This window comes from Abramis brama (assembly GCF_963993115.1).
Source record: "Abramis brama genome assembly, chromosome: 13".
Classification (NCBI taxonomy): domain Eukaryota; kingdom Metazoa; phylum Chordata; class Actinopteri; order Cypriniformes; family Leuciscidae; genus Abramis; species Abramis brama.
In genome coordinates, this window is record NC_139975.1 from 24,176,839 (window position 1) to 24,199,903 (window position 23,065).

A 23,065-nucleotide genomic window follows, 5' to 3' on the forward strand; every position below is an offset into this window, starting at 1 on the left:
AATATATGGTGAATTTTTAATTTGGAATTTGAAATGATTACTTTTTTAAAAAAAAAACAATGCTACATTTTTACCTTGTAAAATAATTTAATAATTTAACAAAAAACAAAACTGCAAATGTAAACATTTTTACATAATACATTAGACTAATGGTTTTACTACAGTGCACAATGGAAATACATTACAATTAGAGTAAGCTAAGCTAATGGCAAGGGAACATGGCATGCACATTCTCACTATAAAAAAAATTAAGTAGCATAGCTTGTGTAGATGGAGCTAAAGCAATTGCACGCTGCCAATTTTATAAAACATTAAGATTAGATTGGTTTCTCAATAGCATATTACCTGATGGCAAGCGCGTCTCTTGTGTCAGACCAATAAGCTGCTCAACACATGCCAGCACAGCCATCAGTGTCAAGCCGAATATACAGTAACAGTGTTTATGATAAGGTGAAATGTGCCTTTTGGAGTGCTATCATAATGGACATTTTACCGCAAACTATCCTCACCTAAACCCAGCTTTGGAGCAGCTCTGGAGTTTCACATATGATTTCTTTTCACCTACACTTAAGTCAAAGTGCCTTTACGTCACAAGAACCGGTATTCCCCAAGACATATACTGGACTGGCCTTGAAAATGCACAAAATATAGTGGTCTTCATCAGACAAAAGGCTCACTGCAGCAGGGATTCAATCACTGCCTCTGGTTTGGAGGAGCGTTTCCTAAAAAAAAAAAAAAAAAAAAAAAAAAAAAGATAAATTAATACTTTCATTCATCAAGGGTGCATTAAATTGATCAAAAGAAACAATGAAGACTTTACATTGATACAAAAAAATAATAATTTCAAATACATGCTGTTCTTTTGAACTTTCTGTTCATCAAAGAATCCTGAAACAAAAAACATCACGGTTTCAAGAAAAATTATTAAGCATATTAAGCTTAAAATTGTAATAATATTTCACAATATGACTTTTTTACTGTATTTTGATCAAATAAATGCAGCCTTGGGGAGCATAAAATACTCTTTTCAAAAACATAAAAAAACTGAATTATTATACAATTTGACTGGTAGTGTATTAACTTTAAAGAACTAAATATATAAATTGTAATATTACTGTTGTAACTGTCTATTTTTACTATTTTTCTGTCTGTGGTAACACTTTACAATAAGGACTCATTAGTTAACATTAGCTAACAAACTAACAGTGAACAATACTTCTACAGCATTTATTAATTAATATAAACAAAGGTTAATAAATGCTCTAAAAATATGTTGTTAGTTCATGTAAGGTACAGCATTAACTAATGTTAATGTAAAGTAAATAAAGCAGTCGATTTATTATTTATTAATTACGTTTTATGATCAAATAAATGCAGCCTTGAGCACAAGAGACTTCTTTCAAAAACAAAAAAAATCTTACTGACCCCAAACGTTTGAAAGGTAATGTACAAAACGTTTGTTTTGCACTATTATTAAAGCTTATATTTTCTTTGGATTATTTAATTTAATAATAATATAAAAGTTAAAAAAAGTGTTTTGAATCACTTTTTCATAAAAATATCATTATATATATCATTATGGACAGAATATTGAGATATACTTCATGCTTATAGTGCCAATCTCAACAATGAACTAATAAATTACACAGACTCGCTATACGATCAATAAGTTATGACAACATATGTTTTTATATTGCTTTAACTCATCAGAACAACTTTTTTGAAGTTAGTTTAATGTAATTTAAGTTTAAATTACTTAAATGTTTAAGTACAATCAACTTGAATTTTTAAGGCAGCAACTTATTTTTTATAGTGCTGTACCTTTAAACCAGGGTTCACCAATCTCGGTCCTGGAGGGCCGCTGTCCTGCAGAGTTTAGCTCCAACCCCAATTAAACACACCTGAACCAGCTAATCAAAGTCTCACTAGGCATACTAGAAACTTTCAAACAGGTGTGTTGGAGCTGGTTGGAGCTAAACTCTGCAGGACAGCGGCCCTCCAGGACCCTGCTTTAAACAACATCTAAAATCATACAGCCTAGCATCATGCACTAAACTAAACTGAAGGATTATTTAACTGTAAATGTTGTAACATTTATATTGTGACTGTGCCTCCGTTGTGCAAAGGTGGGAACCACAAAGTAAAAGAAAAAATCTAAAAAACAACACCTCACCTACGACTAGTTTTCGGCCTGGACTTTCCGCTCTTTGATGTCCGAGGCCTTTCTAGTTTCATTAGGGACTGTCTCATGCTCTCCTCGGTGTACGCCAGATAAACATGGGAGAGGTCCACTTCAAATGGCTGAGTCACGAAAGAGGGACAGAGGACAAAAATTAAACATGAAAAGGGAAGAGCATGCATCACGTGTGCCTCTGGAAAACATTCAATCTGAACTGACACTTACATCTTTTTCTTTCTTGTCTGACACAGGTGTCTGTTTTCTCATGTTGTTGCCTGTATAGGCCACGCATTTCTACAAAAATAGCAAATAGATCAGCTGTATTACAAATTTTCATTGCTCCCGAACATCATGCCAGATCGGAGAGGATCGCAGAGTAAAATGTGTTCAAGAAGCTCACCAGCTGCCACTCTCCAATGTCCTCATTCCAGTGCACATAGTTCTCAATCATCTCCTGTACACAAGACAACAAACAAGATGTCGTTTGCACATTTTTATAGTAGGGAACCTGAAACGCTGAGATAAAAATTAAGCTAAGCTCAGACGCTCTGCATATTCTTTTGGGGACGTTTGAAAGTCATGTGAATTTCACCTTAAATGCGTAAAGTTAAATGCGTAAAGTCTTCTTTTCTCTTAATGTCTTCTTTTTGTTTCACAGAAGAAAGAAAGTCTTTCTTTGAAACGAAATGAGGGCGAGTTAATGATGACACAATGGTAATTTTTGAGCGTACTATCCCTTTATAACTTTCTGCAGTTTATTTGCCAGCTTTTTTGCCTTTGTAGTGCAAGAGCAGCAGTTCACACTTTATATTATCAGCAAAAATATCAGACTAATCTGATTGCATGTTAATTCATGCATGTGCTACGCCCTGAAGCGCTGTTAGTGCAGGAGAAAAAATAAGTAATGCCGCCTTTTACAAATATTGAAAACTAGAGTAGTACTGTACAAAATTATGCTGTAATTACTGCAGTGGTCATATATATATGTATATATATATATATATATATATATACACAGTACTGTGCAAAAGTCTTGGGCACGTTTTCACCCCACCAAGAAAATGTTTTTAAGCCAGTTGTGTATATCTTTTGCTGTAATGTTTCAGTAGGAAATATCAGTTTACATTCCCAAACGTTCACTTTGCAATTAATTGTAATAATCCACTGAGATTTGAGTCTGACAACAGCTGGTATGTTCTGATCTCACCATCATCGAGTCTGTCTGTGATCACATGAAGAAACAGAAAAAACTGAGACAGACTAAATCCAGAAGAACTGTGGTGCTTGAAGAAACCTTCCTGCAAAGCTACCTGAAAAACTATGTGCAAGTGTACCTGGACAAAAGCGGTTTTAAACAAAAAGGGTGGCCACACCAAATATTGATTTAGTTAATATAAGTTAATTAATAAAAATCTATTTTTTAAAGCATCCTGACTTTTTTACACAAGTGCCTAAAACTTTTCACAGTACTGTAGCTTTGCAGATAGGTTTATTATGTGTATATATGTAGATGCTTTAGATGTATTGTACATTCTTAGTTAATGTTAACTTATGTAGTTAACAAATGAAACCTTAAAGTGTTAACGAAAAAAATATATAATGTGTCCCTGGGGTTCTTTACAAAACAAAGTTTTTTTTAAATATGGTTGGAGTAGATATTGTGGGAAGAGCAGTTAACAAGTGTTCAGCTTACATGTGAACTCCTTCAATACTGTTTAAAAAGCATATCGAGAGGTCAGTTGAACTGTGATCTAGATTTTTGATCTTAATACATCATGCCAGCTTTCACTGTTAATCTAAAATATGTCAACAATAAAGAATGAGTAGGTGTGTCCAAACTTTTGACTGGTAGTGGATGTGCACCAGCATAAATATAGACCTGATATTCCTGAGGAATAAAATTATCAATGATGAGCATCTGCAGACGCAGCTCTCGGCTCAGCTGCCGGATGTTTTCCAGCAGACCTTCGATCTCCCTGTGATGCTCTTGCTGCAGATCAGCCATCTGAAACAGAAGAGACAGAGTACTTCAATATCATGTCAACTATGCTATTTGAAAGCACAAGAAATGTACCGCACCTCAGATTTTGCTGCCATCAACATGGTCCACACTTTCTTCAGTTTCTTGGTCTTGCCTTGAGCCTCTTCTTGTAAACTGGTGTATTTCTCCTCAATGTCCAAGCGCTCTTGCTGTTTTAGAGACATTTGCGACCATGATCCATTGTGAGATAAAACTATACAAGAATATTGGTCAAGAATGAATCTGCTAAAGTCATAAGTCATAAAATCATCATCTTTACCTCCTTTTCTTCCAGTTCTCTTCGGAGCTGCTCAGCCCTCTTCCTCCTCTCCTCCAGTTCATTGTTGGATTCTTCCAGAAGCTTCTCTTGCTCCTCGGCCTTAGCCAGTAAATCAACCCCACCAACAATAACCCTCTTTTCCAGAGCAGACAGCTTCTCAAGTAATAAGTGATGTTCCTGTCTGAGATACAGAAAATAATACAAAGCATGACACCATTATTCTCATACACCTATTATATTATTATCTATACCAGTGTTTCTCAACCGGTGGGTCGCAAGACCGTTTTGAGTGGGTCATGGCGTGTGTAGTCAAAGAAACATCAACAACGGTAATTGTAAATGTTTTTTTTAATTTTTTTATGCAAGACTTTTATTTTTAAGGATGTGTGTGAAAGCGGTTGACTCTTCTGTCATACGCAGTTTAAGTGAGAAAAACGCGTTGTCCTAAAACGTTACAAAATGAAAAATCCTTACCTCAAAAAAAAAACCTTCCTGTCAGGCACTATACTGTGCTCGCGGCGCGTGCAAATGTGAAAGTGTGCGCTGTATATCACTTCACTATACTGTAAATTACGAGCATGCACCAATAAATTACATAACTGTCTGGTACATCATGTGTTATCTGGGAAAGATTTGCATGCAGGTATGATGTTTATCCTTTTCATCAAGATCAGTGTCCATTTGTTTTATTAACTGTTCATTTTAAAATTGTGTATTTACCATCGTAACTGTAGTTTCTGTAACCCTAACAGAAAATACATCTTTATTTTCACTTTGTGTTACTTTCTATATTTTTGATGACTATGGTGGCTCAAACCAACTTACTAATTGTATTGTATTCAGGGCCGGGGGAAGAGAATCCAGCAATCCATATATCCAAATAGGAATATGCCGCCCCGATACATTTTTAAGAAAAAATTTCCATTTATCACATATTGACCCCTACTGTTGACTTAAGACAAGTATAATTAATACAGTTGCCTCATCATTTAAAAGAGAACCTTTCTTGGTTTGGCTGCTGCAAACTCTTCTTATATATTGGAGTAATCCAATTTGCGACCGATTTGGTGCTCAATTGAAATTTCGGCATTATTTCAAAACCTTGAAAATCTTATGACACTGGCTTATGTTTAAATGCACACCTTTTGTTTCAATCGGACTGAATTCATTTTGATTGATGAATCCAAACGTAGCGTTTACAATGTACTAAACTTTACATAAAACTTTTTAAGTCTAAACTTTACATGAACACTAAAGTGATCGGGTTGATGTGCGGAATAGATTTTTTGACATGCGCACACTGCACAAAATATACAGTTTCCCACTGTTTGCGAATAATAACTTTTCTCCTACATTGGTTCTTTATTTGTTTTAAACAGCAGACTTAATATCTGTCTCTGGTCATAATTTGGAGACAATGAGCATATGAACTGCTTATATTTATCACGCAGTAAAAATGCCCCTCCTCGCGCCCAAAACCAGGACTGTTGGGACGGTGTCCTGCTCCACTTCACAGACGCTCGCTGAGTGAAAGGAGAATTTTAGAATGACGGGACACTCATGTATATGACACGTCATATGTTATTACGCTATTTCTACGTCATTGCACATGTGCAGTGCTTTCAATTTCGGCTTCCAATCCGATCAAGTGTTTACATGTTCTCTCGATCTTATTTGAAAAGGAATAAACCACCCCTTTCAATCCGATCGAAATTTCATTTGGATAGAGCTTGTTACGCATTTTGCATGTAAACGTATTGTCGATCCAAGATGCCAGCACCCGTTCAATGATTTGTTACACAGTATATCATCTTACTGGGCTTTGAGAAGGTCCTTCTCTCTCTTCTCAAGCTCTGCACGTGCTTTGTTCCTCTCTTCCTCCTCCATGTCCAGTTTGGCCTCCAGCGCCTTCCTTTCCTCCTCTATTTTCGCCTGCATCTCCACCATCTTGTCAGGAGATACCTTCTTCCTTCCTGAGCATGACACATTCAGAAAAGATATAAAAACCTCAGCAGAAAACGCTTAGCACAAGAAATAACATCACATCAAAACTGTTCAGGTCTTATTTCAACCCAAAAATAATAAATAAATTATATTTTATATTAAGAAAATGGATCCTGTATTAGTATTACTAACAATTTCATGACAGGCTTTGAGACATTCACTGGAGGCTGCAATGAACGTCAACACATTCTTCTCATCCTCAATGTTAAAGTCCCCCTGCAGTCAATCATTTTATCCCTTAGAACACATCTTTGATAATCAAGATGACGTTTTTTTTTCTGTGAAAATTTCCTCGTGCCTGAACATAGCTTGAATTTAACTCTGCACCCTTTCTTAATTTAGTATACATGGAGCCATGAATATGCAAATTATGCGTGATTACTCTATGCTCGAGATGACAACACGTGACGTTCTATTTAGAGCCATTCATGTCCTCGGACTGCGAATGGGTTTCCATGGTGACACCATCAACGCTTAAATAAATCTGCAGCGGTCAGGTGGTACAAGAGCTCTCAGAAAACATCTTACAAGCTGTAATTACGAGCTCTATGAGGACATGAATTCTTTTCACAAGCTGAACCTCGGTAATTTCAACATTAAGTCCCCGCCTCTACTCAATCACACCAGCTCAGACTACCTGATCCACTGTAAGGCAAGGCAAAGCAAATTTATTTATATAGCACATTTCATACACTATGGTAATTCAAAGTGCTTTACACAAAAAGGAATTATAATCACAAAATAAAAGCAAGGAAAATTTAAATTACCGGTAAGGAAAATTAAAACAGTTATAAAAGGAATTAAAAGAGATATAAAGATGATACAGTTATAAAAGGAACTAAAAGAGTAAAAAGATGATACATAGATAAAATTCTAATCTGCAAAACACCGGTGTATCATATTTTTCAGTTTACTTCAGTATCAGCTCCCAGTTTTACTCTGAGATTTTCCTATGGTGATTACACTGTGTCTGTAGTAAACGCTGCACAGTGGCACGTGGAAATATTGGTTTAATTCAGCCATTTATGTTTGAACCAGAAACAGATTCAGAAGAAAAGGAGAGTGAACTATGGGGAGTCGTCTACAAGTCGATGCATCAGAATGGTAATGTGTATCACTCTCGGTAACACTTGTCCTTGTTACATATGTTACATGTACAAACCGTAGTAATAACAGTAAATAATGCGTAATTACATGAAATTAACCCTCAACCAAAACCTAATCCTACCCTAAACAAGTAAGTACATGTTGTTAATTTCTATTACTCAGCACTTAAATATATAATTACACAGTAACAATGACACCTTAAAATAAAGTGTAACCTTACTCTCTACAACATCTGACACATAATAATTGATAATTACACACATTAATTGATATAATGATGACTACATTACCAAAAAGCTAATAATGTGTTGGCGGTAGGAAAGGGGGCATTTTCAAACCACATTGGTACGTTTACACGACAGCGACGTACTAAAAATGTAAAAGTTATTCCTACGCGTTTTTAATGCATACCGACGACGCCGTTGTCAAAACCATCCCAGTTCACACGGATCCGTGAAAATGACTAAAGTGCTGTATTATTCATGCCAGGCCAGTAGATGGCGATGTCACTTTGTAAAGAAACACTATCTATACCTATAGACTGAACACGTAATCCGCATGACGTCACAGATTTCACAAATTCACTTTTTTTTTTCGTTTACACGGAGATGGTTTTCAGGCTCCCACAACGCCATTGTCATGTAAAAGAACGGCCAAAACAGTTTCAGTTTTTAGTTAAAAACGGTGTCGTGTAAACAGTCTTTGGTTCTCTGCAGTTTTAAGGAGAAACTACTCAGCAATGACTAATGAATTTGCCAATTGTTTGTCTTAAACCACATTAAAATCACAACATAGGCATATAAACAACATTAAAAACTTGATTTTCATTTTATGATTTGATTAATTCATTCTTACATAAAACATAGTATAGTATAACATTACCCATCTCAAGTCATCTGAACAATCTCACCTTCCTTTCTCAAACACATCCCATTGTAAATTATTTTCAATTAAAACCCAACACAATTTGGCAGGTTTCATACATTTTTGATGGTCAGCAAGAAGCTTTAATGATCTCAGAGCATTTGTGACTGAGAAAGGAGCAGAAAAATAAGATCCCAAAGCTAAGCACTAATAAGCTGATGATAGTTTGCATAATGTGTCTATGGCAAAGTTTTTAAAGTGACATCCACTAATGATGATTGAATTCAATTTCTCACACTTAATTTGAAGACTTTGGAAAGTTTTTGTTGTGGGACAGTAACACAGAGTTCTAGAGTCTATTTCTAGAGTTGGGAGGTGGTGGGAGGTTGGACTAGTGAAGAGATTATGACACCCAAGCCCATTGCACGATAAGAGAAAAAACACAAGCACATATCATATCATCATCTAAATGTCTTTTAAAGAGGAATCAAGTCTGCGATTGGGTTGGAGTGAAATGACACAGCATTAGGCTGATGCAGAAAAACTGAGATGCACCAGAAAGGAAGACGATTAGCATGAAGTAATCAGATGTGAGTTTCAGTGAGAAAGTTGGTGCCTGTGATCCATTTATAGAGTTCCTGTCGGTAGAAGTATAGTGTCCTATATTCAGCTCCTGCTGTGTCACTGAGTCTGCTGCTACCTACTGATTCAATTTACACCACATCTGTTTTATGGCACCTAAAATAAAGGCTTGACTGGTGAATAATTTAATTAATGTCATTTATTAAACGTTATTAGAAGCTGGGTATGTTTTATGATTAGCAGCGGGTGCCACATTGGAGCTTGAGCATTCAAGATTAATTTAAGTTCTTTAAATTTAATTTTCATTGTGTAATACGCATTGAATACAGGCTTTGAATACAGTTATGCACACTACTGTTCACAAGTTTGGAAAGAAATTAATCCTTCATTCAGCAAGGACACATTGTGATAGAGAGCTGGAGTTGCTTCTCCATCCCTCAAAATTGTGTTCTTGTTGTTCTTTATATCTTGCATGTTATAATTGTTCATGTGGGTTTTTACTGTTTTATGTCCTGTTGTTAGAAGAGTGTGCCTAACCTCTAGGTATGTGTACACCCCGGGAGGTGGGGAATTGCTCATTTTAACTAATTTAAGAAATATCAGCTGTGCAAATGACAATATTTGTTTTTCTCTTGCATGTATTTATTGATTGTGTTTAAACTCTTTGCCTTAATCATTGAGGGAACTTGCTGAAATGTATAGAGAGACAAGAGTTAGTTTTACAAAAAATGGTATGTTCCAATTACCTAAAGGCGGGAAAATTGTGCATTTAAGGGTGTTCAGAAGTGAGGCAGGGGGAACAGAGAGTGGTTTGTGGCTTAATGCAAAGAGCATGAGAAACTTCAGTCTCCAACAGTTAGTTGGTGCTAGTTTTAGAACCTCAACAGTGCTAGTTTAGACAGTTTTTTGTAACCTTTGTTTTCATTTTTGCTCTTATCCACGGTTGTATGGACCTTTTGCACTTCCTTGCCTTTAAAGTATTCAACTTCTTTTGGAACGACCTTTAAACCTGGTGTGATTCTCCTTGTGACGGCTCAGGTCACACACAATAAATCGATCAAAAGTGACAGTAAAGACATTTATAATGTTACGAAAGATTTGTATTTCAAATAAATGGTGTTCTTTTGAACTTTCTATTCATTAAAGAATCCTGAAAAAATGTGTCATGGTTTCCACAAAAATATTAAGCAGCATTTCAACATTGTTCAACACTGTTTTCAACATTGATAATAATAAGAAATGTTTATTGAGCAGCAAATCAGCATAGTGTGTATTTGGGAAAAGTGATTAAGGGAGCACAAAAGGTGGGAATAACTCGCGTTTTCCATATGCTGCAAGCTAAGATGCTCTTTGGATGATTCTCAAATCATGCTGGAGAACATGATCATCAGGTTTACCCTGTGCAGCGTGAGTGCTGCTGTCATTAAAGCAGACCAAATACTAAGCCATCCTGATATTCATGTTTATTTTTCAATCCAGCTTTTCACTCAAATTGAGGCTGATGATAGTTTCTTATTATAACAAAAATTGCATTCATCTGCATTTTCACCAGTGGTCCCAGTGTAGAGTCATTGCCAGGCATTAACTGTTTTCGCTCATGACGCACAATGAAACTACGTCTGCCTGATCTGATGGTCTAGACAAGCAAACCAAAGCCACATTGTCTATTCCTTCACTGATATGCTGTGATATCCAGACATTTCAACCTAGATTGACGCCAGGGGATGCGCAGTGTATCAGAAGGTTTATAGACATAAATTCACAAACATTATAATATAATAATAATTTATAATAAACTTGAATGAAAGTTTAACCTCTTTATGTTCTGCAATAAAGCAACATTACCCAATGAGGTCAAAGACAAACACACAGAACAATCTTGAAAATGAGTTTGTGGTAAAAGGCCAAAACCACGGACTGCATCATCTTTCTAAGAGGCCTCTCTGACTAATGTTGTCCAGTCATGAAGTGGAAAAATTCATACCTCTTCGTTTCCTGCGTCTCTCTCCTCCCTCACCAACTTCATCTTCACCTTCATCCATGTCATCTGATCCACTGCCGTCAGAGCCAGAGATCTCCTCACCTGAACAGTAGTAGCAAAGCATTTCTCAGCACTGAACATGTATAAATACTCTGGCTCTGTACCAAACTCTAAAGGGACTCTAACTTTGATAAGTGCATCTTTCTTTGATCAATTCAGTCAAAGAAAGCAAAAAATTAGGCTGCCTTTCAAGACACCATCTTTGGTCAAATTCTAAAGCAAAATAATGTTTTATGAAAGTTAATAAATATTACTTTTCTTTATATAAATTCAGTGAAAATAGTACAGAAAACATACACAATCGTTCAGAGTTTTTTCTTTGCAAGAAATTAACAACAAGGATGCATTGAATTGATCAAAAGTGACAGTAAAGACATGTTACAAAAAAATGTCTAAGTACAACTTTTTATAATATTGATAATAATATTAAATGTTTCTTGAGCAGCAAATCAGCATCTTAGAATGATTTCTGAAGGATCACGTGACACTGAAGACAGGAATAATGATGCTGAAAATTTAGCTTTGACATCACAGGAATAAATTACATTTTTTATATATATATTCAAATAGAACAAATTATTTTAAACTGAAATAATATTTCACAATATTACTGTTAAATATAATTTTACCAACATCACCGGCCTTTAACTAATCAACATGCTAACATAAAACTCTATTAGAATCAACTGTGAGTGTTAATTGGGAGTCTTATGCACCTCATGTGTGACCGTTAGAAGGTAGTTCCCAATGAAGACAACTTTGAAGCTCATGAGGGTTTAGACCAGAGGAAATGAGTCACGTCCTAAAGACCAACCCACATAAACACTTTACATAGATGAAACTGATGTGTGGTACCTTCTTCCAGTTTTTTCTTGAGCTCTTCAATTTCCTTCTGAAATTGGCGCAACAGTGCATCCTTGGGGTCCTCATTAATTCTGGCCTTATTCTTGATATTTTTGGCGCGGTTAGCATAACGGAGAGTACTGATGGTCTCGTCGTAGTTGTAATCTGCTGGGCCGATGTTTGCACACTGCAAAGTAACAGATCATCAAAACAGAATTACACTGTCTACAGTACTTTGACTGAAATCGCATTCATTTCTACAGAGTTTTAATCATAACTAGTAGAAAAAGCTCATAACTGTGTGCACATCAACTATCGTACCATCATGGTTTTAGAATTTCCTCCTAGAGAGTCCTGTAACAGTCGGGTGAGTTTTGAGTTCCTGTAGGGCACGTGGGTGCTTTTCCCATCCACTAGTGCAGAGATAACATTTCCCAGGGTGGACAGGGACAGGTTGATTTTTGTGGCTTCTTTAAGACGTTGACCTGTGGCACCCGTTTTTCCTTGTCTTTCAGATCCCTGAGCAATAAAACAAAATTTAGTAATGGAAAGGAAACCGAAACACTAAAGTTTATCCACATGACGAGGGTCGCTTACCGCAAGGTCGACCAGGTGTAGCTTGCCCATGCGCACATGTTGATTTCCATCTACACCTTTCTCACTGCACTCAATAGTTATGGTGAAGATGGCATGAGAGCGAGAACTGTGCTCGTTCATATTAGTCGCACCTACAGAACCTGGACAAAGACAAACAACACAAATTTTGGTGTAAAAAAAACACTTCCTGTCTAGAAGGCACCGAACTCAATGCCAAGTAAAGTTGACCCTCGCTCTAATATTCTCACCTTGGTCAACACATTTTTCTATATTACGATTATTAGGGGTGGGAATCTCTAGGCACCTCACGATTCGATTCGATTACGATTCAGAGGGTAACGATTACTGATGCATCTTGTTTTGTTTTTTTTGACTACTTGGTACTTTTAAAGCATAGTATTTATGATAACCCATAAAGAATTTACTTCCAATAATTCCTATATTCATTTTATTAATGAATATAGGAAGTGTGCCTGTACTAGCAGCCTACTTGTAGTAAATTAATACAAACTTCAGCATATTCTGAATCTCTAGCATTTAATAATAGACTTCTAACCAACATCCTCTTGTTATTTCCAATGAGCAATATAATCCTTCAGACAAAAAAAAACATTTTGCTGTAGCAAAATCTCAAACAGTTTTCGTCCAAAAATATAGAATTATGTACCAGCAGCTCTCATACAAACATTATGCTTGTGGACTTACGCATATTCTGAATAATTAGTAACATACTGTACAAAGCCGCTCTTATACACAACTAAATAATAAAGAGTTATGACTTGAAATGTTTGCTGTATACCACAATCAAAAACAGCTTATACAAAAAAAGTAAATGCACATCTGCAGAGAGCACAGTCAAAATGAAACTTTTTGTGACTGGCATCGCACTGATACATACTGTGACTGTGGAGGGCTGTATAACGTACAGATCGGTTAACAGCATATTGATGTGAAAACTAAACAATACAGAAAGCAGCTCTCATACAAAAAATACTAAATAGGTCACAATGAAATAGCCAATTTTCCATACGTTAGCTTTTAACGAAGAGGGTGCAGTTCGAATTTGGCGCTCAGCCATCATGTATCTCTGTGTGCGCGCCACAGACTGTCCGCGCACTGCACGTCCGCTTTTGCGTTCCGTCAATATTACGTTATTAGAAACTTTTAGAAAATCGATTTTTGACATTTGTGAATCGATTCAGAATCGTCCACGTCCGCATCGCGATGCATCTAAGAATCGATTTTTTCCCCCCACCCTTAACGATTATAATCAGTTGGGGAAAGTTACTTTTAAAAGTAATGTGTTACAATATCACGTTACTCCCAAGAAAGTAACTAATTGTGTCACTGTGTTACTTTTTTATGGAACATTACTTTTGTGTTACTTTTTCTCACCTGGGCTGGGAATGCTTGTTTGTAATAACAAAACACAACACAAAAAAAAAAAAAAAAATTGGCACCAAAAGTGAAACCACAGGCTGAAGGAAATGCAAATTCATGCCTGTAGAGTAAAGGGTGTAGCTCAAACAAAACCTAACAGCTGTGCTGCAATTCTGAATCACAGAAGAATAGGACGCAGAAGAAGAAAGTTCAACACTCTTTCTTTAAAAAAAAGAAGAAATGAAACAGACGTGATGTTTATCTAAAGTAAACCACTTGAAACATTTGTTGGTTTGAGCTATTTCAATTACTCTTGTTTGATTTGTTCATTGTAAACAGCTGAAAGTCTGTAAATTTTGCCAATAAACCTGATTTGACATGGGAGTTACAACCGTTAATTTCGGTTACAACTGTAGGTAATCTGATTACGTAACTCACATTGCTTGTAATGCGTTACCCCCAACACTGATTATAATTACTCATTAAAATTAATTTTAGATTTTTGCAACCAATAAAGAAATAAAGCAGTCATCCATGCTCATGGTAAAACATACCCACATAAATATTACATATTCATACCCACATTTAAGATATATTTTAAAGACTTTACTTATCCAAATCTAAATATTACTTTGCATTCTGAAAACAAACTAGTATGTTTCATTTATTCAATAAAATAATTAATATATACTTACGGTTTTTGTGTCCAAGGGTCATAATCCGATCCATATCGTCAGCATTGTTTACCACATATCCAGAAAGATCCTTGATATAAACTCCTACATCAGGTCTCTCCTTGACCTGTATTATAAGTTTAGCATTCATTATTTGCATTTGTGGCCTTTACAATTCTGAACAATTCTGAAGCTGCACAACAAATTGCCTTATTTCATATAGCTGTAGTTAAGTCAGACTTCCTCAAAAACAATGAAGTCTTACATTCATAAGGTTACACTACCATTCAGAAAGTTTAGGGTCTGTCAGTTTTTTTTCTCTGAAAGAAATTAATATATTTATTCATCAAGAATGCGTTAAATTGATCAAAAGTGACAATAGACATTTATAATGTTACAAAATATTTATTTCAAATAAATGCTGTTCTTTTGAACTTTCCATTTATCAAAAAATCATAAAAAACTTTAACATGGTTTCCACAAAAATATGAAGCAGCAAAACTGTTTTCAACATTGATATAAAGAAAAGTTTCTTGAGTAGCAAATCAGCATATTAGAATGATTTCTGAAGGATCATGTGTGAAGACTGGATTAATGGCAGTTTTACTGTATTGTTAATCAAATAAATGTAGCCTTGGTGAACTTAAAATGTATGTTGTTATTTATATAAGCCAGTATTTGTTGACTCTAATTGTGGAGAAAAATGCTGAAACCACTGAAAAGCTGAAAGCTGAAAACATCAAATTAAATCCAATATAGAGAAATATTTAATAAACAAACCAGCAAAGAGTGTGCAATTATCAAATTAGTTTGAATTATCAACTTCTGTTTGACGGGTTTAAATTCAGTGGAAATTGTTGCTGTTTTCTGTAGAATTCTGTGGGGGCAGATTTCACACGGATGTATGCATTATGCATTCGAGTGCTTCATGACCAATATTTCGAATGTCGATTAATGGCACGCCTATTAAGTGCAATGCTGGGGAGGCCCCCAGAAGCAGGACTGAGAAGCACTATCATCTCAAGCTCTCAACTTTCAGATACGCTGAAATATGTTGGTTTCTCACCTCCAGCCTCTGCATCTGGTCCTTTCCTAACAGGTCTCGCACCTCCTCATTGTATATTTCCAAATACGAAACTCTTACCAGAAACCTGTGGTCAGATAACACATTGTCAGCAGAGTTTATCTTAATACTGGCCACACCTCTGATAACTTTGAGAAGATGGATCATAAGAAATCATGAGAATTCATTAATTCAACACATTGAATAAACACATTAACCACTCAACCACAGCACTCAAAAACAATCCCCGTCTCACCTGGTGTCTCCTTCTGCTTTTGCAATGTGGCCAAATACATGAGCGAATGAATTTGGAATGATGCCTCTGAGTTCAGGCACTGCCCTGACACCCTCCATGGTGAACGTTTTCCCTGTGCCTGTCTGACCGTATGCAAATATGGTTCCTGAAAATAGTGAAAAAATGAATCATCATTTCATACTTTGCAAAAACAGCCAAATAGATAAAAACTTGGCAATCTATGCAATAAATATTTATATTGTCTTTTACTTACCATTGTAACCCTCTAATACCGAGTCAATGATGGGTCGAGCTGTTAAATTATACACATCCAGCTGTTTGCTATCTTGTCCGAACACTGTGTCGAAGGTGAACGTCTTTGGTGGCTCACTAGTTATATCAAGTTTGTTCACGGTAATGGTTCCTCGGATCTCGTCCACAGTGACGGCCTGCTTGTGTGCCATCATCTTCTCCTTCTCGTTGAGGGGTCGACATCTCACCACCACCTTCACGTTATCACTCACCTCCATCTTCTCTGGTTTATCCAGCTTATTACTCTGTACAAATACAAACCAGTTTAAAAACATTAGGGCGGGACTGTTTGTGTGGAAGTCGGACATAAATAGGTGAAAATTCATCATAAAAATATTTGTAAAAAATTGTGATTGTAATCGATTTTGTAAAATCTAACCTATAAATAAAATAAACAGACAATTTATAGGTGCATTCACACTTTGTCGGAATTACCGTAAATACGAGATTCTGACTTGTAAAAAGTGTTAATGTCTTCGTAAAACTCCTAATTTCAATTTATAAACTCTGAATTTGTACCATGTGACCGCTGTACCACCTGACAACAGCAGATTCATTTTAACAGCTCACGGGTTGCCATCTCGTAATTACGGTAATTAAGACATGGTGTGAACACAGCATATGACTGCCCCTTAGTTGTGGCATCATTTCGAACAATTTTGTTTTAGAAGAAATTTAAGTAAGTTTATTGAATGCTGCAGGGATAACGCTAAAACCCAGAAGACTAATTCACCACTGGTTCCCTCAAGATTTTTCCTATGGGGTTTTATAAAGGGGTTTTTCAATTCATGAACAAAATAAGGTCTGGTAAACATAACTTGACGATACTTTATATATTTCTAGATACTTATTAAAAACATATGTTTTTCTAAATAAAAATAATAGCTTCACATTCTTTTTGATATGGGTGTGTATTATTTACGCTGTTGAGCAAAACTTTCAAGTATGGTCAAGTTACATTTACCACAGACCTTATTTTACTCATAATACAAACCTCATTATAATAGGAAAACCAGTGGTGAATTAGTCTTGCTGGTTTGGACGTCATCCCTGCAGCACTCTATTGTCAATTCTAAGTTACCTTTGTTAAAGTATAATTTGTCTATGTCAAATATTACAAAAATGTTGGTAACACTTTATAATATGGGAGGACCAATATGCATTAATTCATGCTTAACAAATTTACAGATAATCTTGAGTTAGCATATAGGCCTAATTCATGAAGAATTAGGCCTAAACCATTCATTAATGATTGCCACATCTGCAACTAATAACGAGTCTATCTGATTAATAGATTAAGTCATAGTCCTATAACAACTCTTTTTAATTAAAAGTGTCAATCTTGGATTAATTGCATATTAAAGGACAATTCCAGCGCAAAATGAACCTAGGGGTTAATAACACATGGGTACAGAGTCGACCATTCTCTGGGATGTGTTTTCATGCTAATCGAATGTACCCAGTTTTAGCTCGAACCACTGATTATAACGCTAGTATATGGGGCATAGAGTAAGTAAAAAGAAATCGCTAGTTAATACCACTAACAAGGCTCAAAATAGCCCCACACTAACACGGTAGCATAATGAGGGTCCCTACATGCAAACCGAAGCATTGAGAACTTTGTAAGTGACAGACAGTTTATGGAGTGAATTATGTGCCATAATTAAACAAACAAATCCAGCATTTTGCAAACAAACTCAATCTACTTCGCAAAGGAAAACTCGACTCGCAAACAAACTCGAGTAACAAATATGTATTGTGTTTTACAAATATAAATAAAGGAGCCAAGATTATACTTCACAAATAAATACAAACCATCCTACAAATTGCATGTAACCTTTTAACAAATGCCAAATCTAGTGCACTGCATACAAATGCATATCTGTCTGTTATGATTGTGTGACACTTGTGAGATTGTGAGATCTCTCGGCTCGATTTTCTCCCAAATGTGTCCAGGCAGATTTTCTCACAAATGCAGTTTAACAACTTCCTCTTCTAAAACAGTAGATGGCGCTAAGCTAGGGGATTCATTTAGCGCTAGTCTCCCGGGAGAAGCACTGATTTGAAACTTGCCTTTGCCTACAGCTGAGGAAAATGACCGGTGAATGGGTGTGTTTCTGTCTTAATTTATCTATATTTAAAGGAACCGTATGTAAGATTGTGGCCAAAACTGGTACTGCAATCACTTTCAAATTACTGTAGAGCGGTGTATCCCCCTCCCCCTCCCCCCTGACTCGGAGGTTGCCAGCTAGGCTGCAGGATCCAGCAGGAACGTAGGCTGCTACAAGGAGCTTCCAATGGCAAGTGACGAGTCCTACACAGTAAGTTTTTTTTCTGTTAATTATGTTTATGCTTCATGAGAGATGTTTTGCGAAGTAATTATGTATCGCAAAAATGTACTAATGGCGATTAGCCAAATATAATCATAAAGATGTACGCTCGTATGTGACAGTACATTGTTAGAACAGTAGCTGTTAGTCTAACTTGTAACGGTAGGTATCTCTCATTAACATTAATTGTTTTATTTCGAACTTTGTCACAACGTATTTCGGATTCATAACGAGGTCTTTTAGGTTTCGTAACGTTAGACATTTTTTATCCGACACGTTTGTAGCTGCAGCTGTGGTAACTAGAGCAGAGCTGGCAACCCGGATGCCGAAACACTACTGACTTCGTGATTATTAGATAGGTGGAGGGTGGCGCATCAGGCCAAAACACAACATGACAACATCAACATCAGTTGAGGGCTGCAACTTCACTTTTTAAATGACAATATCCTGGCCGGACTACTGTTGTCAGTGATATAAATATTTGAAATGAACATGATTTCTTAATGTCTAGTGACATATCAGGGCCATTTTATGATTAATTGAAATACATTTCTTACATACGGTTCCTTTAAACTTTTTGAGGTTTTCTTTTGCAAAATGTTTATTACATATCTAGACAGATTAGCACTTAGCAATTCACTCTCTCTAGGATAGGGGAATCTATAAACTGAAAGCTCTACCATCATATGTTGCTTTTTTAAATTTTCGTAAAAACGTTACATTTACTGAACAAGTCTATTTCTTTTGTTCTTCATAAATTAATGAGAACATTTCATTTAATTGAAAGGAGGGTCCCACTTATTTATTTATTTAGTTGGAATTCAGTCAGCTTAACTGTTAATGTAATAAAATAATTAATGGACAAAGCAAACAATATACAATTGTTTCTTAACTTGCCTGTGACGTATGCAGTGCCCAAATTATTATTTTGGACAGACAAATGAAACCCGCCTCTCAATTAAATGAAATGTTCCCATTAATTTATGGAAAACGAAAGAAATAGATTTGTTCAGTGTAGACATAATCACTAATTTGGTAATTTCGCATGCGTCCGATGTAGAATTTTTTTTTACAAAAAGCAACATATGATGGCAGAGAGTGAAGTGCTACTAAGTGCTAATGTGGATTTCTGTCTAGATATGCAATAAACATTTTGCAAAAGAAAACCTCAAAAAGGTTAATTATAGATCAGCTGTAGGCAAAGGCAAGTTTCAAATCAGTGCTTCTCCCGGGAGACTAGCGCTAAATGAATCCCCTAGCTTAGCACCATCTACTGTTTTAGAAGAGGAAGTTGTTAAACTGCATTTGTGAGAAAATCTGCCTGGACACATTTGTGAGAAAATCGAGCCGAGAGATCTCATAAAAAGCCAAGTGTCACACAATCATAACAGACAGATATGCATTTGTATGCAGTGCACTAGATTTGGTATTTGTTCAAAGGTTACATTCAATTTGTAGGATGTTTGTATTTATTTGTGAAGTATAATCTTGGCTCATTTATTTATATTTGTAAAACACAATATTTGTCACTCAAACTGACCTTTGTACTTGCACATTGCTTTCTGTTTGTTTGCGAGTCGAGTTTTCCTTTGCAAAGCAGATCGAGTTTGTTTGCAAAATGCTGGATTTGTTTGTTTAGTTATGGCACATAATTCGCTCCATAGACAGTTTAATAAGAAGATCATTTATAAAGACAGTACACTTCGTGTATACAGGTAGGCGCAATCTTTGGAAAACAGTCTCGACCAGTCGAACCACGAACGCACAGTTCACAGTTTCAAACAAGCGTGCCACACAAGCCCTGAAAAGTGAAGCCAAAACATCTCGATCGCCCCCCAGTGACTGGTCCTAGTATAGGTAATAAACCCCGCCTCCCCGTGTTATTCAACGGGATGTGAGACCAACTAAACAATAAATTACACTTCAAATTGCTTTTTTCCAAAGGTGGTTTCTGTCATTTACTGTAGTTTTTAATCACGCTGATGTAAGTTCAAGTGTCTGTTTTTACAATAAGTTTGTTAATTTAGTTAGTTACGCGATGCTATAAAAACGGTGGCGTAACGTCATGATTGACAGCAGTGATTGACAGGTTTTCTGAGCGAAGTAGTCACTGAAGCACCAAGTGACTTTTTTTTTCGGGATCTTCGGAGGACTGAGGAGATTGTATTTACTTTATTTTAACAAGCCTCTTGTCGTACTGCAATCAACAGACATCAAAATTGGAGCAGAATGGAGGAACGGAGCAGACATAGGCCACTTAAAAAAGTGCAGGGAGAGTGCATTCTGCGTGAGTGAGGGCAGGGCGTTGATTTCGCGGCTTTACTTCCTGCTCACTACTGCGCAGGTCTGGTCCCGAGATCGCTACTGCGCAGACTCAAGTCCCAAGATGTCAGCGCCATATCGGGACACTGGCGGCTTCAGTTCTCACCAATGGAAGAGAGCGAAGGGGCGTCGTCCATCTTTTTTTACAGTCTATGGTTTCAAATCACAGAAGTCACAGTTCAGCTCACGTAGCACCGCATTCGTCATTCTATATAGATCAGTGGTTTCAACACTATCAACACCTAAATAAATCTGCAGCGGTCACGTGGTACAAGTAGGAGCTCTCAGAAAACTCCCATCTTACAAGCTGTAATCACGAGCTCTACGAGGACATGAATGCTTTTTACAAGTTGAAATCTGGTAATTACGGTAATTACAACATGGCGTGCATGCTTCAGTTAATTACCACAATGGGTCGAAGCCATGCTTCTCAACTTCCAGCTGTCTATTTTGAATGAATCACGAGCTAATGATTTGCAAATATATCAATCTTCAATGCTGCCTGCACACTCAACGGACATTTTATTAGGTACACCTTTAGTTTCTACCTGCTTGTTTACGCAAATATCTCATCAGCAGTTAAGACGATCAGCTGCAGATAAAACTGAGCGTCAGACTGGGGAAGAAAGATGATTTAAGTGACTTTGAACGTGGCATGGTTGTTGGTGCCAGACGGGCTGGTCTGAGAAACTGCTGATCTACTGGGATTTTCAAGCACAACCATCTCTAAGGTTTACAGAGAATGGTCCCTAATAGAAAACATATCCAGTGAGCGGCAGTTCTGTTGGAGAAAATGCCTTGTTGATGCCAGTCTGGTCAGAGGAGAATGGCCAGACTGGTTCAAGCTGATAGAAAGGCAATAGTAACTCAAATAACCTCTCATTACAACTGAGGTCTGCAGAAGAGCCTCTCTGAACCACAAGAAATAAAACTTGTGCACTCAGTTTGCTGTTCTTAGCTGACAGGAGTGTCTTCTGCTGCTGTAATCCTTCTGCTTCAAGCTTCGACGTGTTGTGTGTTCACTGTTCAGAGAGGCTCTTCTGCAGACCTCAGTTGTAATGAGAGGTTATTTGAGTTACTATTGCCTTTCTATCAGCTTGAACGAGTCTGGCCATTCTCCTCTGACCTCTGGCATCAACAAGACATTTTCTCCAACAGAACTGCCGTCACAGAAAGAAGAGCCCATAAATAAAGAAAGACCAAATTAAGGTATTTTGACGTGAGCTATGGGTTCTCTTGTAATATTAACCTTTACTGTAATATTAACCTTTACTGTAATATTAACCTTTACTGTAAAGGTCGCCAGTTGCTGATGTCTCTGATAGGTGGGGTCAACGCTGTTGCTAAGCAGCGGATATGATCGGCCTGTTTCGAGCTAACGGCTAAATTAATCGACAACAAAAAGGCAAATTCATTTTTACACGCAGAACATATAGTTATCTGCTGTAAGCGGGTTTTTAAATTATTTCTCATGAATCCAAACGTGAATCTGACTAGTTGAGAGATCTTAACATTGTAAAACCCCTTAAATTTGCTATGCTGCTAATAACTAGCAGGCAGCTAACGTTAGTTTGTTGTGCACAAAACCACTCTAGCCATTAAAAGGGACACAATGATCACATAAGAATTAAATGCATCATAGAAGTAAACGATAACAACTAGCGCGTGTTAGAAAACGCTGTCAAATAACAGTCCGTGAATATTTGCATGAGATTCTGGTTGCAAAGCGAAGGAATGATGGGAAGGTGGGGCATAACAACACACATATTACACAGCGATAAATACAGATAGGAGATATCAATCTTACCGGCATGTTAAGATGCGGATATATGGCTCTTTATTAAGACCTTAATAAACGCGTTTTCTGAGGAATGACTCTCGATGAGCTCATTCGGGTGGATGTTGTGTTTTTCCAGTGCCGATCCCAACCTCAACCTGCCGTGCCCAGTGATGCGGTTACTGGACATGCGCGAGCGGCAATGCGCGCTCCTGATAATGATATCACCCGGACATAAACATATTTATGTATATCAATAATGTGTTTTAGTCTTTCCCAATACCATTCCTTTCATCTAACTGCTTTGTATTCTATTCAACATTTTTGCCATTTGAAATGCTTTATTATTATCAGTATTATCCCAATGTAACTGAATCCTTGATTTTTTGTATTATTTATTTTGTATTCTTTTTGTGTGTGTGTGTCATGATTCAGTCTGTATTGAAGTCATTACT

General features: G+C 36.6%; 1 protein-coding gene across 2 annotated transcripts; it reads right to left on the minus strand.

Annotated features, from left to right (window-relative positions):
* Window positions 1-67: 67 nt before the first annotated feature.
* On the minus strand, window positions 68-22,804 carry kif3a (kinesin family member 3A). 2 transcript variants are annotated; one of them, XM_084132649.1, is made up of 18 exons: window positions 22,641-22,804; window positions 16,144-16,426; window positions 15,891-16,035; window positions 15,638-15,722; window positions 14,593-14,698; window positions 12,518-12,657; window positions 12,242-12,439; window positions 11,933-12,107; window positions 11,021-11,119; window positions 6,296-6,452; window positions 4,480-4,660; window positions 4,259-4,369; window positions 4,059-4,184; window positions 2,580-2,633; window positions 2,405-2,473; window positions 2,174-2,301; window positions 852-888; window positions 68-722 (listed from the first exon to the last, which is right to left on the minus strand). In XM_084132649.1, exons 1-17 carry the CDS (start codon window positions 22,644-22,646, stop codon window positions 879-881), a joined length of 2,073 nt encoding a protein of 690 aa, XP_083988775.1. In that variant the 5' UTR covers window positions 22,647-22,804; the 3' UTR covers window positions 68-722; window positions 852-878. The 2 variants fall into 2 exon arrangements, with proteins under 2 accessions (XP_083988775.1, XP_083988774.1); XM_084132648.1 differs by lacking the exon at window positions 852-888.
* Between the last annotated feature and the right edge of the window lie 261 nt (window positions 22,805-23,065).

What these genes read in the sequence shown, in the direction of transcription:
- kif3a (XM_084132648.1), bottom strand. An exon ending in CAAGAAAAAACTGGAAGAAG is followed by an intron (nt 11,120 to 11,932) that starts GTACCACACATC and finishes ACTACTGTTCAG; the next exon opens with GTGAGGAGATCTCTGGCTCT. An exon ending in GAGAACTGGAAGAAAAGGAG is followed by an intron (nt 4,370 to 4,479) that starts GTAAAGATGATG and finishes TCTCTAAAACAG; the next exon opens with CAAGAGCGCTTGGACATTGA.